We start from the raw sequence: 16,566 nt of genomic DNA on the forward strand, positions 1-16,566 counted from the left end.
ATACGGCTGCAATTGACGTTCAAAGTAAAGCACCTCGTTTGCGGCTTTGGCGGAATATTTCATTTCGAGTGTGGGGTCAAAAAATCGGTTACGCTTAGATACTCCCGCCACTAGTTTTTGGTGAAATAATTCTTCATAATTTACGAAAAAAACCTGAAAAAAGGAACTATTGATAACAGCGCCATCTAACGGGACATTGCTCATGAGCTAACCAGGAGCAAACCCCTTAAGAGTTAAAAATACTTTTCTATGATACCTTTACCTACTTGTTATAAATGCGCTTAGCTAGTAGGTAGGTACGTTCCGTAAGATCGTAGTGGTAGATGAAGTTAGCTACTAATTTCAAATATTTTTAGAGTAAAATTTTAGGTTTTTAGATTTTACACAAAAAGTAAACAGTAGGTTAATTTGATTATACTTGGATACGTGGCGTATTTTAACGAATTGTTAATAATGTACTTTTTACTACCCTAAAATTTCAACAGCTTTATTTCGTGGTAAATAATTATAGACTAAGGGGCTGTTTCACCATCCATTGATTAGTGTTAACTGACGGTTACATGTGATGCCGTCTCTATTTGTTTTGTTCGAATAGACGCAGACGGCATCACATTTAACCCTAATCAATGGATGGTGACAGCCCCTAAGTATGTAAATACAAAATAATTAATTTAACAAAAATCTATTTTTTTAGTGAACTCATTAAGTCCGAATAGAGACAAAAACTTACATGTAAATTTAGAGCCGGCTGCATGTCGAAGTGCAGCGTGGCAGGAAGCAGGCGCAGGCGGTCGGTGCGCGTGCGCATGGCGGCGAGCCTCGCGAGCGCGGCGCGCAGCGCGCCCGCATCGCGCGCGCGCCCCACACGCGCAGCCAGACCGTGCGCGCGCCGTTGGACTCCGGTGAACTGTCGACACACGGTTTTTGACACCATAACTAAGAATAAATAATAAGTCAGGAATTGTAACTGCGTTATAAAAATGGCATTCCGTGTCCTAGTAGGCGGGGGTTCTGTGAGCGTGTTCTGTGTGTCATTTGACTGACATCTGACATTGCATCACGCGAGCAAACCAATCCCTGCTTTGTTTCTGAATTTTAACCAATCAACAAGCACGTCTACCTCAACCTCGCAACCTCGAAAATGATTCGTACTTGAATCATAAGTCGTTTTGGTTTAAGGAATGGCCACTTTTTGTGTGAAATTTGTTCTGAAATTACACTTTCTCACTTATTATTTATTCGTAGCTCCATAAGTTAAACCACAATACGATAAACTAGCGATACGCTTTGGCTATATGTAAAAACCTTTCTTATGAACCAGTCTATCTATTGATCAAAAACTAAATTAAATTCGGTTGCGTTCTTAAAAAATCTGAGCGTAGGTAGAGTAGGTACCTAGAGAGGGAGATAGGCGGGGAGCGACTTCGTAAGTATATCATTCATGCAAAGAACATGTCGTGCAAGTTGGATGGATTTGCCGAAATTTAGTATCCAGATAATAGGATCTCTGGAATAATATAATAGGCTACTGTTTAACGCGATATTCCCTAAAACAAAAAAAGTAATAGTTCAGGAATACGCAAATAAGGGCCACAGCATTATGCCACGGCAAGTCGTAGCGCTTGTTTTTATCTTACACAGTACACGCGTCGAGCAACTTGAAACGTAAATTTATAGATTATATGCATATGAGGCACATCTGAGATTTATAATTGTCACGCAAAAAAAATCTGCTCGATCTCAAAAGTGTGTCTGAGAAAATAAATAGATTTATATCTATACTACATTACAATACAATACAATAACTCTTTATTGCACACCAACACATAGTAATAAGCTGTATGTACAGAAAACACAAGTATATGGAGATTTACTAAGGCAAGCAATAGGCGGCCTTATCGCTTCAGAGCGATCTCTTCCAGGCAACCTTGATAATAGTCAGAAAGGAAGGAATACATTACACTATAAGTACGCTTACTATATCCAGACTAGACCGATTGCACTTCTGGTGTACAATCTAAAGTTACAAAAGAAACTGTCCTACACGAGCACTAGAAGAAACCAGTGGACACCCAAGATAATGGAATAAGTGGAATCTTGCCAAACACCTACCCAAGTTGAGATGTGCTATGGAATTTTAATTAAATTCACAGAGGTGTTATTTTTCATGAACGTTTAATTAAAATCAGTCTTTATTAACGACACAGGATTACTTACCTTATATTCAAAATTTCTACATCATCTTCTAATGTGATATTTGATGCCCTTAAATAGCTCGTTATCTGAAAAGTATGAAGCGTAGCTTGTTTTTAAGAACAGCCAAATCGGGAATAAAATAACAATGTGGCTCATTTGCATAAGCCGTAAACTGTTCAAGGGCAAGGGGAATCGCCGAAGTAAATTACTTGCGAAATTCAAAGGACGAAAAAGAAATGAGATCAACCGATTCAAAGTAATTTAAAAGCTGACTGTGCAATGTTTTCCGCAATGGAAAATATCATATCAAAGGGACCATTATTTTTCTCAATTATGAAGGTAATCTACATACAAAAATGAAATCGGACTAATTATACTTAGATCAAAATTATACCTCTAATATAAAGATGTAATTTTTCCCCAAATGCAACATACTTTTTTCCTTTAATGGCTGGTTTGATAAAACAATGTAATCAGCAAGCATCCTATGATTACACGCTATGTAATGAGGGCTTCTTGACAGACGAATAATCGCTAGATGGCGTTAGTACCATCAGCTGGGTTACTACGAAACTCGAAACTCGAAGTTCGTGTCGTGCGGTCCCTCTGACACTTATACTGTCTAATACGAGAGCGAGAGGGACGGTACGATACGAATTTCGAGTTTCGAGTTTCGTAGTAGCCCAGAAGGTCCATTTGACGATATGGTTTGCTTGCGATCAATTGGCTCATTTAGCTAATTAAACAATAACAAACTTGACACACATGTCAAATGTCAAACGAGCCCCACGATACCAGCGCTAACTAGTCTGTTACAGAAAGCCTTAGAAAGTTTGGTATTTAAAATGATTGAATGAAGCATTAATGTTATAAGCGCTGCCTTTACATATACATACTTGTTTTACTATTTCTTGAGATATGTCGGTATCGGCTTGGTCCACAATCTGCAGTCGTGTTTCAAATCGAGCGGCAGCTGAAATAATTTCTCGCTTTAGTACGCTTTTAGACGACAGAGTAACTTATAAAAGTGTCAAGGTCCTTACTGTAATCGTTTTCCCTCGGATTACAATCACAGTTCCTCCCATCTTTACAGCCCTCTGAGCATTCTTCGATCCCGCACTCTGTAAAAAAGCAATTTCCAAACATAGAAAAAAAGGTTAAATTTTCGCATTGGTTTCTCGGTAATGCCTAGGCATGCGTGTAGGCGTTAAAAGGTAAAAGGACTTAGATAGTTTTGGTTTTGAGGAATTTGAGTGAAAACAAATAGAGAAAAAACTACGAAGTTTGCATTTCATGGATGTGTACCGTAAACTATACTATTACGCATAAAACCTAATGAAGACTAAATCGTGGAGGATAATACATTATTATTCTATCATTGTTGCCATGCCGCAGATAAACGCGTAATGCGTAATTATGTATTGTTTACACAGGTTTATCTTCACACATAATTATAAACAAAACAAATTAAATTTTTGTAACAAACTGAACATCAATAACATTAATAGAAAGGGTGCAGCGAAAGTTTGCTAGGTATTTGTAAGTACAAGCGGGAATTCGGTTACTACCCGTACTTGTATCCGTCTTTATTTGTATCTGGAATGGTTGGGCTTGAAACTTTGGGATTTAGGCGGAAAATGCACTTGCTAGTGCACTACTGTCTGCTATTGCGGAATGAAGTTGACAATCCGGAGGCTTTAGAGCGCATGCGTTTTTTCGTCCCGGAACAATATCACAGAACAGATAATAGTAGAAGTAACAATACACACGCGCGGGGCGCCGGGCGCCACAAGTTGCCCGCGGCGCCGCGCCGATGCGCACGCGCCGCGCCCGCAACGCGCCGAGTACTCGTGCAGTATCACTGCTCAATCACTTTGTGGCGGAAATCCAAGACGCGGATGTGTTCGCCGACAGTTGGCATTCCTAGTTTAATAAAATATGTCTCTTATTTATATTGTTAATAGTTTTAGGTTTTTCTTTTTGTTTCTTAACTAATTAGGTACTAGCTTTATAGGCGCTTTGGTTCATACTGTAAACATGTAAATGTTAATTTTATTAATAAATAAATAAATCAATCAAAAATGGCGCTAAATGAAAACTTCTGCACATATTACGCATGCACATATAACCGTAGTTTTTTTTTAAATTGAAAGACAAACAAGACGCGGCCCCAACTCTCATATCGTTCGATATCCAAGTAACGTGCGTGATTTGTCAAAATTGTTTGCAGTTGGGTGTTTCATATCGAAAAAAACGTCATATCGACTGTTATTAGAATTGAGGTTCAATTTGGTTGATTTGTTTGTGAGAGATGTTCGAAATATAAATTTAAATGTAATAATAAAATCGATTTCCATTTTTGCACATTTTCACAGATAACAAATTATTCTAAGCCAGTCGTAATTTCCGGTTTTTAAACGCATTATTTTAGGTTTATGCATTCAGTTTATGATATGTGTGTAGATTATAGTAGATTATTGTCGTGGCTTGGAAGTAGGCAATTGCTGGCTGAGTATGAGTATTAAACGGACGAGCTTGCGAGTCCGTTTAACTAATACGAAGCCAGCAATTGCTATTCCAGCCGAGACTAATATAAAGCTTTTCTCAAAAATGGTGAATAATTCAGAAATAGAATAAACATTTTCTCAAAATATATTGTAAAATTTAATTTTATTCTAATATTTTTCTTATGCTTTCCCTGCCTTTTTTCATTAAAAATAAACTGCAGGTGTATTTTCCCACCGAAAAAACCACTAGCTATTTTATACCCAATAGAAAAGTCCGGAGTTCCAACAAAATATCTGATACCGGCCATTAGACTTGGCTGTATACGTCTTGTGCCAATATTTCCATGGCCTTTTTAACTTTAAAAAAAATGTGACTGATTGCAGGCGCGCTAATTCATTATTGTCGAGCTAGCGCGCCTGCAATCGTTTTAACTTTTTAATTTTTCGCTGACCATAAACTATGCACTTCACCTTCTGATATGTAAATAATAATGTCAACTTTTACGGACATTTTTGAGAAAAATATTTTAATTAATTTATTTATTTTAGTCTGTCTGAACTGCAGCAATTTCAATTACGGATAAGTAATAAACAGTTCATTGAATCGTTCAAGGCGTCTTCGGCAATAGCGGCAAGCTGAGCCAGATACTCCTAACACCTGTCGGCTGGCTCACCTAAAGCTAAGTGGTTTACGATATCGCAGTTTCAACTTGCTAAATCTCGAGCCAGTTTGTAATTTTTGGCGTGAATGTTGTCTTAACTATGTTTGACATTGGCAATTTAATAACTTTCACGTTTTTTCGAGGTTACAAGCCGACATTTTAAACTAATATATAAAATTATCGTGTCATAGTGTTTAATAAAATTAATAATAATAACCAAACCCCTCCGAAACGGCTTACCAATTTTTGCACTTTGCTTTTGATGCGCGAGTTCGAGTCGATTTAACAGTTTTTTTTGTTCTTATCGAATACCTAAACACAAAGATTCATCGATTTATCTGTGATAATGACGACGTTCCATATAAATTTTCATCCTATTTCATCCCCTCGCAGGTAAATTTTTTAAAAAGCCTTGAACAAATATCTATTTATTTTTCAAAGTGCCCAAATGCCAAGTTTCATAAAGAACTATGGATTTATCTTCTACAATGTCGACCTTCATATAAACTTTCACCCCCTATTTCACCCCCACCCAGGAAGAATTTAAAAAAATGCTCGAAAATATATCTATTTATCTCTTATCACGTGCCCAAATGCCAAGTTTCATAAAGAACCATCGATTTATCTTCGAAAATGACGATCTTACATATATAAACTTTCATTCCCTATTTCACCCCCACACAGGAAGAATTTAAAAAAATGCGCGAAAATATATCTATTTATCTCTTATCACGTGCCTAAATGCCAAGTTTCATAAAGAACCATCGATTTATCTTCGAAAATGACGATCTTACATATATAAACTTTCATCCCCTATTTCATCCCCTCACAGGTCGAATTTTCAAAAAAGCTAAAACACATACCGAGTTATTTCTTATTAAGTGCCTAAATGCCAAGTTTCATGATTTTATTTCCGACAGCGACGAACTTCCACTATATAAACTTTCACCCCCTATTTCAACCCCTTAAAGCCTTTTTTTCGCGATAAAAGATAGCCTATGTTCTTTCCCATGGTCTATTCTATCTCTGTACCAAGTTTTTGCGTGAAAGCGTAACAGACAGACCGACAGACAGACAGACAGAGTTACTTTCGCATTTATAATATTAGTATGGATTGTGTTACAGTGTTTGTAACTTGTAACTAAACTCCTCTGAAACAGCTTGATCAATTTTTATGAAATATTTTGTATAAGTACACATATTCGGTAGGTCTGAGAATAGGAGGATAACTATTTTTCATACTACTACGCGGACGGACTCGCGGGCAACAGCTTGTTTTATAAAATAAAGACCACTATTATAATAAATTCTTTATCGTCTGAATCTGGTGAAGGCTAATGTCAAAATGATATTTATTAGTTATTTAAAGAATACCTTAAGCAACTTAGAAAACTTGATAAAACTCAGACTTTGTCATTCCACAGTTCAATATCTCAAAAACAGCTAAACCATCGATATATATGTACTAACGGTAGAATATAGGTCAATGGGCTAAACCGATTTTTTTTCTTGTCTTTCCTTAAGACAAGAAGCTTAACAAGTCCGTGAATGAGTAGTACGAGTATGACAAGTTAATAGTAAGTACAAAGATCAGCTTAATTTGGAAAATACCTAATGGCCACTTGCTAAGAGCAGTTTAGGAGTGTCCACAATATTCTAACGCGTTCGAACCCTCTACGAGTTCATTTTTAGGGTTCCGGAGCCAAAATGGCAAAAACGGAACCCTTATAGTTTTGCCATGTCTATCTGTTCATCCGTCCGCTGCTTTGCTCAGGGACTATCAATGCTAGAAAGCTGTAATTTTGCACGGATATATATGTAAACTATGCCGACAAAATGGTAAAGTGGGAGTGTTTTTTTTTTCTCATCCAACCCTGTAGTGTGGGATATCGTTGGATAGGTCTTTTAAAACCATTAGGGGTTTACTGAGACGATTTTTCGATTCAGTGGTTTTTTGCAAATCTAAAATCTAAACCGGTGGGTGGAAAAATTTGAAAAAATTCAGGATGGTAGTAAGTATATCAAATTTTCAAGGAAAACTATAACGGCTAAGTTTGCTTGAGAATTATTATTACTCTTAAATAGCAGCCTAAGGTATGAAATATACCTAAACTTGGAAGATTTCGTATAAAATACGAAATCCTTAGAAAAGTATTACTTAATTTTTTCGTAATGGCTACGGAACCCTATTTTGGGCTTGTCCAAAACGCTCTTGGCCGGTTTTAAAGCTGCTACGATGAGACTGTTCGTAGCGAAAAAGCAAGGTAACAAAATTGGACTTAGTTCATTGACTAAAACTTTACTTATCACTTATAATAAGTGACCATAAATTGTTATAAATATAAATTTATCTACAAGATTAAATGGGATCAATTAAATAAATTAGCCGTAGGTAATCCTGACAATATTTTGTTCTGTAATGTGTTTGAAAGCATAACTCCAGCTGCGATTTCAGTAATTTATAGAGGTCATGCGGTTATCCTTGAGCGGCACTTCAGCAAAAAGGATCCAGTTTGAAACCACGCGGTTAACAGAACAAAATGTTTATATTACAGAAACATTTTCAACCTAAAAGGCAGAGAGCAAATGAAAGTGTGGACAAGCTTTAAATGTAGACGTTAGGCCCTGTTTACACTATTTCAGTAAAGTAATGCCAGTGACATAGTTAGCTAGTAGGTAACCCACACCGTTACAAAAAAAATGGCCCGAACTTGTATGTACTTAATAGGTATTATCTTTTTCTTGGCGAAGTTTGCGCTGAAAAGCACCATTATATATTTTTTATTTACAACTAGCGACCCGCCCGGGCTTCGCACGGGCACGATCTAATAAAAGGTACGAGTTTAAGACACTTTATTTTCCAGCTCTGTTTCCCAAAACCTGTACCCGCGCGAAGCTGGGGTGCATCTCTAGTATATGTATTCTATGCATAAACTAATATTATAAATGCGAAAGTGTGTGTGTTCGTATGTTTGTCCGTCTTTCACGTCGAAACGGAGCGACGGATCGACGTGATTTTTGGCACAGAGATAGTTTATGGGCCCGAGATTGATATAGGCTACTTCTTATCCCGGAAAAATGCACAGTTCCCGAGGGAACAGCGCGCGATAACCGAATTCCACGTGGGCGGAGCCGCGGTTAAAAGCTAGTATGTATATAAACCTTCCGTGAAAATTATGATTTTCAAATAGAAAAACAGAATCAAATTTCAAAAGTGAGGTACCCATACATGTATAATCGACTAAGTCTAGAAACATGAACATTTGAACACACGTGTATTGTGCAGTGTGTGGAGTGGAGGCGTTAACTGTGTAGGCGTACGTACGTGTTCTGCAAAGATATTACAATTAAGAGCCAGACGTGACACTCGAACGTAGAAAAGTGTTAAGTTATGGATGTGAGGGGTAATGAATGATACGAATACGATAAACGAGTTCTTCGCAGTCGAACGCAACTAAGTATTTACTTGTATTTAAATGCGGAAGTTCGTGAGTGCTGGTGTTGCAGCTATACAACGTCCTTGGTTTTTTATACAAGCATGCGGGTCACGTGATGGGAAGTAATGACTGTCGCCCATGGACACCCGCAATTCAAGGGGTATCACAGGTAGGTCGTGCTAGCATTGGGTCAATTCCAAGGCGGGCAGCTGGTAGTTTGCACCGCAGCACAGCGCAGCACTGCCTACTCAATGCACGCCGATGAGTGCGTTGCCCTTTGAGTGAATGATAGGCTTGGAATGCTTGTATGTACCCTACGCCATAAAACAAAATACCTGGCGCAGCGATCTGTGATTCGCAGAAATCGCCGGTGTAGCCGGCTGCGCAGAGACAGCTCACCGCCGCCGGGCCCATTTGTCTGCAACAGCCAATACTTATTATGAAGGCCTTGTATATACATAGGCCTTGTATACTAATATCTGAAACCAACTCCATTTCTGGGGATGTGGGACGTGTCAGATATTTTTGCACGCTCCGATGTGGCAGTACAGAACAGTTCATCAAACAGCCTTTTTACAACAATCGAGTATATTAGGTAAGAGTACGTAACGAAATCCATTTATTTACTAGGTAGTTGGTAATTTGTGTACGAACTGCCAGTGTGAGATAATTTAATAACTTAAGTCCTTGTTATACTTGAACAAGTAAGTACTTGATAACAAGAACATATTACACCAAGTCAGTAAACAATTTGAGATCAGTGTCAAACTTTTCCCGCAGCTACAATATGTGGGCGGGCCGCGAAATTCCCGGCAACTCGAAGGTGATGCGGGATACACGCAAACTCAAAGCAGGCGACACAGAATGTGAAATACCTAGAAATATTGTAGGTACCGAAGTAACATAGTTCGATCTGCCTGCTTTCAAAATAATTAACAGTAATACTCGATCTATTATCAATAAAGTTTTACGAAACTTAAGCGTCGCTTTGGTAAATTGAAATGAATTTCCTCTTAGTTGACGGAGAGACTCGTAGCGTAAAATGTCGTCTAAATAGAACGGAAACACTTCAGAATAATATGCATTTAACTTGTAACGAGCGAAACTTTCTCAACAAATATCGAGGTCTCCGCAAAATACCACCGCGGTCCGCGCGAAATTCGTTATACTAAGGAAATTGCACAACATTAAAGGAAACGAGCGAGCAGCTCTCGTCGGAATGAATGCAGCGAGGAAACGGAAATGTATAATTCAGGGCCACACCTTAGACACTAGTATATGAATTAATATAGTTACCTGCAGGTCCCGCCGTTCTTGCACATGTTGGTCCGGGGGCACAGCGGGCCCGCGCCGCAGTCGGAGCCCGAGTAGCCCTCGAAACACGCGCAGAAAAACTCTCTGCGAACCGGAAAATATTGCGGGCTGAGCAATAAATTTTATAAAATACCCGCGTCGAAATACCCGCTGCGACACGATATGAGAGGGCACATTTTTACCGTGCACTGTCCACTTTGTAAACAGTGAATGATGCCACTATATTCTCGCCAGTGGATCATGGCGCGTGTCATCAACTCCATTTTGTTCTGCTTTGCACTAAATTTTCACGCTCTATTCGCCGCGTTAATCGGTTTTCGAGAGGGGATTTTCGTTGAAATATCTGGAATTTTGCAATTTTATCACGAGTTATTTTTTTGCACTCTGGTATAGGCACTACAAATTGACCCATTTATACTTCTGCTCGTTCATTTATTCGTTTGAATTTATGAAAAAGTTCTCGCTTAATTAATTTCAGGAACAGTGACGAATTCCTATGGAAATGAACGGTTATTAAATTATTTGAATCTGTTCTATTAGTTTAACCGCTCTCGGGTTTCATTAAAACGATTCGGCTTTGGCAATTAAATTAACCGATCATTTAAATGAAAACTAAACAGTTACCCGCGACAGCGGGTTTGATAGTTTGTTTTGTCGAATCTCGCATTATCAAATTACTATTTGTATTGAGTTATACCAGTGTTTCTCAATCAGTGGGATGCTAACCCTTGGGGTCGTAGTTTAAAATGTTACCTTTGTTTTTAGTGACAAATAAAATGATGTGGGAGTTTTCTGTGCATTCCTTTAAAATTTTAGGCAATTTTTGAAATGTCATACTGATTTGAGTTTAAATTATGTAAGGTATATGTCCGAGTCTCGTCCGAGTTCTCGACAATACTCTTAAATGACAAATAAATGAGACTCGCTGCTATCATTTCTGTTGTTAGCAGTGGTATAAAATTAAAGATGGCTAAGCTACTCTGTCAGTTACGAGCATAATAATAATGAGATCAACTGTTGAATTAGGTATTTTCACCATCGTAAAACCAAAGTTTTTTGAAATGAAATGATATTTTTATTCCAGGCGTAAGTCCATTAAACAATCAAACAATCAATAAGAATTAATTAGAACAAATCAAATAAAATTAAATTAAATTAAATGTTTTTTTCTTAAGTAACTAATAAATATTTTACGCGTTAAACTAACTTAAATAATTTTAATAATAATATTTTCAGGATGACATATTTTTACGTCCTGAGAGTTTTGACAGTTTTTTTTTAAAGTTTAAATTAAATTAAATTACACTGGCACTTTTAGAGACTGATTTTGTTATAAGATAACTGTGATGAGATGACTAGGAATTCTACAATGTAATTGCGCGTGCAGCAGTAACTCTACCACAACTAGAATATTCCATGGAGTGTAAACATCGAGTAGCATGGGTAATTCTTTGTTGCTTCGAAGTGGGTTCTAATTTCAATGTAAGTAATTAAGCGTTAAAAATACTTTTGCTACACATAGAGGCCTACCATTGAACTAGGAAAATGTGAACAAAGCCCACAGTACACAGAAAAAACCGGCCAAGAGCGTATCGGACACGCCCGAAATAGGGTTCCGTAGCCATTACGAAAAAAATAAGTAATATTTTTCTAAGGATTTCGTATTTTATACGGAATATTCCAAGTTTAGGTATATTTTATACCTAAGGCTGCTATTTATTCTTAAACTACTAATAATTCTCAAGAAAACTTAACCGTTATAGTTTTCCTTGTAAGTTTGATATATTTACTACCATCCTGAATTTTTTCAAATTTTTTCACCCACCAGTTTAGATTTTAGAGGGGGAGGACGCTCGTTTTTAATGAAAATGTGCACTTTAAAGTTGAATATTTTGCAAACAAATGACTGAATCGAAAAATTGATTGGTTTTAAAAGACCTATCCAACGACACCCCACATTACAAGATTGGATGAGAAAAAAAAATCACCCCCACTTTACGTCCATGGGAGGAACCCTAAATATATATATATTATTATATATAGATATATATATTTTATTGTACCATTTTGTCGGCATATTTTACATATATACTCATGCAAAATTACAGCTTTCTAGCATTGATAGCCCCTGAGCAAAGCCGCAGACGGACAGACAGACAGACAGACATGGCGAAACTATAAGGATTCCGTTTTTGCCATTTTGACTACGGAACCCTAAAAAACGCTTGTTACTCCCTTTTTGGATCAGAAAATAATGAATGTCGCTTCTGGTTCCAACATTTATGTTACAACAGAAACGTGATACCATCCAATAGAGCAAGCAATAGGTCAATTCTAGGTTAAGCAGCGCTACAGTACCTCGTCACCATCCGCATACCAGAGTAGACACTTCCTGCCCTGTTGCCTACTCAATGCACACTAGTAGATCATCATAGTGAACGTATACTTACTTGTAATCATGTTTAGCATAGCAGTGCCCCAACAGGCGGCACTCTATGGCGCTACAGGAGGTAGGCCCATTGGGTTCTTTGGGTCCCCGGACGGCGTATGTCATGTTGAATCCGAACACTGAGAGCAGGCCCAGAGCCCTCAGCTGAGTCCCTTCCAGTCTGTTGAGGTTAAGCTCCACCACTAGTATAGGGCTGTTTATCTGGAACAAAGAAAAATACAGGTTATGGGACGCTGAAGACCATTAATGGAAGCTCCTCGACAAGCGACTGTTTACGTTAGGTTTACGTTGTGTGTGTTTGTGTGTTTGTATGTAGTCGGTCTTTCGCGTAGAAACGGAGCGACGGATAGACGTGATTTTTGGCATAGAGATAGTTTATGGGCTAGAAAGTGACATAGGCTACTTTTTATCCCAGAAAAATACTGAGTTCCCGAGGGAACAGCGCGCGATAACCGAATTCCATGCGGGCGAAGCTGCGGGCAAAAGCTAGTAATAAACTAAATAAGTTGTGTGGAATACGTTAAATTACCCGACTTAAGAAATGTATATTTTTTCCAAATAGGTAGGTACTTGGAAATTAAGATTGGTGATATTTTCAGTCCGTAAAAAAATGCCTCATTTTTACGAAAAGAATACGATCGACGTCTGTCGAAAACGAGTATCAATTCGATTTAATCTTAACTTAGTTGAAGGAGTTACCGACAGTACGAAAATATAATCCAACTTTATATATTTTTACTACATCTTTAAAGTAAATAGGTATATAATTATATAAAATATTATCGGCCGTTACCGGCTAATGGTAAGTCTAGAACAGCGCTTCTTAACATTAGGTCGCGACGCCAATTCGGGTCGCTAGTTCGCGAGCAGTATTAAGGTGGGTCGCGGGAATTCTCTAATTAAAACATGTGTTATTTTTTATATATTTTATAATGACGTCAATTTCAGCGGAAGTTTTAGGGTTAGGGCTTCAATTATTCATATACTTTGGATCGCCAGCCAAATATGTTAACAACCACGGGTCTAGAATTTTCATCTAGATAGGTGGTACCGGCGATGTTTTGCCCGGAAAGGACGGAGTGTTATTCAAATCTGCCCAAGTTTACAACCAACTCAGCAATGGAATGTAAGTCGCATCTGCACCGTGCTCAAAGAAACGTCCTGTCGAATTATTTATGAAGTTATTCCTTCAGCTGTCTCCTGGCGACTTCTCAACTAAGAATTACGGACTTCGAAGGAAATGGGATTTGGCTGCGATCCAGAAAAGCGAAATTATTGTTTTTTTTTCTTGTCCTCTGCTAACAGTAAGGCGAGCTGTATAAGTAGCTTCGTTAGTGGAATAATGTGACGCAACGAGTTACCATTTATGTTTCTGTCGAGACTGTTTCGCTTTTATGAATATATACGTCATTATTTCATTTTTCGGTAATGGTAGAGACGCTGTCGTACCATCCGCTTTGTGATGGATGGGACATGAAGATAACGTTATTAGAATTCGTTCCATTTTTTAATGTTGTTAAGTTTAATGGAATACTACATAAATATTACTACGATAACAAACTAATTTAATGGGTGAGATTTCGCTTGGCTAGCATAGTTTACTTCTTTGTGAATACAATGTCATTTTCTTAACATTCTTGTGACGAACAACAATAATTCACAAATAACTAATCAAAAAGAGAATATAGGTTATTTACTGTACCTCTTTCAACATATTTTTAGTACGGTCAGCATCAAAAGTAGCTGCATACTTTTGTTCTTTGTCGTTTTACAGTAACGTACTTAACACCATTCAAATTTGACAAATGTGTGAAACCGTTCGTAAACTGTTCTGCTCATTGTACATACTTATATCTTGATTCCAATGTTGCCTCTCACTCACAATCTTTGACTAAGAGAAGGACAAGTGAACATGAGAACTCTGAGAGGCGCCAAGTATCTAACACGGTCACTTGGCAATCTCGGCATGCTTATGTCTGCACTGCCCCCGAAACATTTTAATGTTATGAGGAAATAACCAGTTCTGTCATTTGCTTTATAACTGCTCGTAGATGTTCTTTTGTGTCATAATATTTTGTCTACGTCAGCTTGTTGTAAGTGATACACAAGATGACATTATTTGGGGAATCACTTGTATTCATATTGTGTTCAGGATAGTTCAATTAATCGTTTATTTTTGAATTGTATATTTAAGACGATAATTATAAAGAAATGCTGCTTGTAAATAAAAGTACAAAAATTAATTTCATCCACCAACGAGATGGACGGACGGACGGATGGTTAAAGCGGTTAAAGCTACAGGTTCACGGTTGATCTAGGCCGCTTCTAAACGAAGCGATTGGAGGTTTAGGGGGGTGGCCTATGTCCAACACTGGACGTCCTAAGGCTAATGTGATGATGATGGTGAATGACTTTCGATTCGACTTGGCTTTTTTCAGCGAACCAAGTGGACGATTACCTTTATAATTAATTCCAAACTCAAGTTAGTCGCCATTTTCTTAAGAACACACATTATGTGTACCTACTTGTACAGATAATTAGGGCTCTTAAATTAGTCAAAAGAGTTACTAGAGCACGGGTAACAAATTACAGAGAGCGCTACATGAGCCGTGTTCGCATATTGTTGCCTTCTGCCCTGTTCGCACAGATAGGTCTGCGATTTTTCTTAACGCGCGTACCATTCGCTCGTGTATTCCCGCAAATCAAACACCAGATTGCTGTTAAAGTCTAATGACAAAAAACTTTACTTATGCTGTTGTATAATTTTGGAAATATGAATTGGTAACTTATGTTATTATGTCTTTTATTATAATATAAAACAGAGTCGTGTTTGTTCGGACACTTCGAACACTAAAGAGCGGCTGGACCGATTTTCATGGTTTTATGCCTAGAAAAATATTCCTTAAAATACTTAATTGATATATGACAAAACAAAGTTGGTTGATGGTTTGAAAACGCAATTGGACCCGCTAGATGGCGCTGTTGTTTGTATGTTATCATAATTTTAATGTAGTGTTTTTTCGGGCAGGACAACGTCTGCCGAGTCCGCTGAAGCTGCACATAAAAATAAAATAACAAAAAATACAAATACACAGAGAGGAATAAATAATAATATTAATAGTGTGGTGGTTTCCTCTTGCATTTCTCAATATAGCCCAGCAGGGCTACTACGAAGCTCTTAACTCGAAGTTCGTGTCGTGCGGTCCCTCTGACATTTATACTATTTAATACGAGCGAGAGGGACGGTACAATACGAACTTCGAGTTTCGTAGTAGCCCTGCAGTGCTGGACTCCGGAGTTCGTAGTTGGGCAATATAAGTAAAGAGCGTTGCTGCCCCCCTCTCACATCAGTGCCTCAGTATAACAAGTTTTCCCTACAGTAGGCTGAAGTTGAGCGATCCCGCAGCCTGTATAGGTGTTTATGCAAGTAAGGAAGGGTTGTCACAAATTTAAAATTTGGAAGGTAGTTGTCTTTTACGAATTGGTACATATGTGGTATTGTAAAATCATGTAAAATAAAATAAATCAGGGGTGTCATACTATTTTAGAAATAAAAACTTTTTCTTCTACAAAATATACTTTCATAGACATAAATACTTTCGGTTTCTAGACTTGATGGTCTTAAAGTTCCGGTTATTGAATTTAATTATATTATTATGAAAAATAATATTATGAAGCCGTGGTGGCCTAGTGGTTTGACCTATCGCCTCTCAAACAGAAGGTCGTGGGTTCAAACCCCGGCTCGCACCTCTGAGTTTTTCGAAATTCATGTGCGGAATTACATTTGAAATTTACCACGAGCTTTGCGGTGAAGGAAAACATCGTGAGGAAACCTGCACTAACCTGCGAAGCAATTCAATGGTGCGTGTGAAGTTCCCAATCCGCACTGGGCCCGCGTGGGAACTACGGTCCAAGCCCTCTTGTTCTGAGAGGAGGCCTGTGCCCAGCAGTGGGACGTATATAGGCTGGGATGATGATGATGATGATGATATCAATAGATG

At 38.0% G+C, this 16,566-nt stretch overlaps 1 protein-coding gene across 1 annotated transcript in view; it reads right to left on the reverse strand.

The window, feature by feature from the left end:
- Positions 1-738: 738 nt before the first annotated feature.
- The window catches only part of LOC141432975 (uncharacterized), a 518,418-nt gene continuing 502,590 nt past the window's right edge, over positions 739-16,566 (reverse strand). The window contains exons 3-9 of the mRNA XM_074094814.1: positions 12,567-12,766; positions 10,099-10,200; positions 9,138-9,220; positions 3,240-3,317; positions 3,093-3,169; positions 2,218-2,282; positions 739-907 (exon numbers count right to left, since the gene is read on the reverse strand). Of these exons, the coding sequence (XP_073950915.1) occupies positions 739-907; positions 2,218-2,282; positions 3,093-3,169; positions 3,240-3,317; positions 9,138-9,220; positions 10,099-10,200; positions 12,567-12,766 (774 nt within the window). The remainder of the gene's footprint in view (positions 908-2,217; positions 2,283-3,092; positions 3,170-3,239; positions 3,318-9,137; positions 9,221-10,098; positions 10,201-12,566; positions 12,767-16,566) is intronic.

Source organism: Choristoneura fumiferana, chromosome 11 (genome assembly GCF_025370935.1).
Source record: "Choristoneura fumiferana chromosome 11, NRCan_CFum_1, whole genome shotgun sequence".
Classification (NCBI taxonomy): Eukaryota; Metazoa; Arthropoda; class Insecta; order Lepidoptera; family Tortricidae; genus Choristoneura; species Choristoneura fumiferana.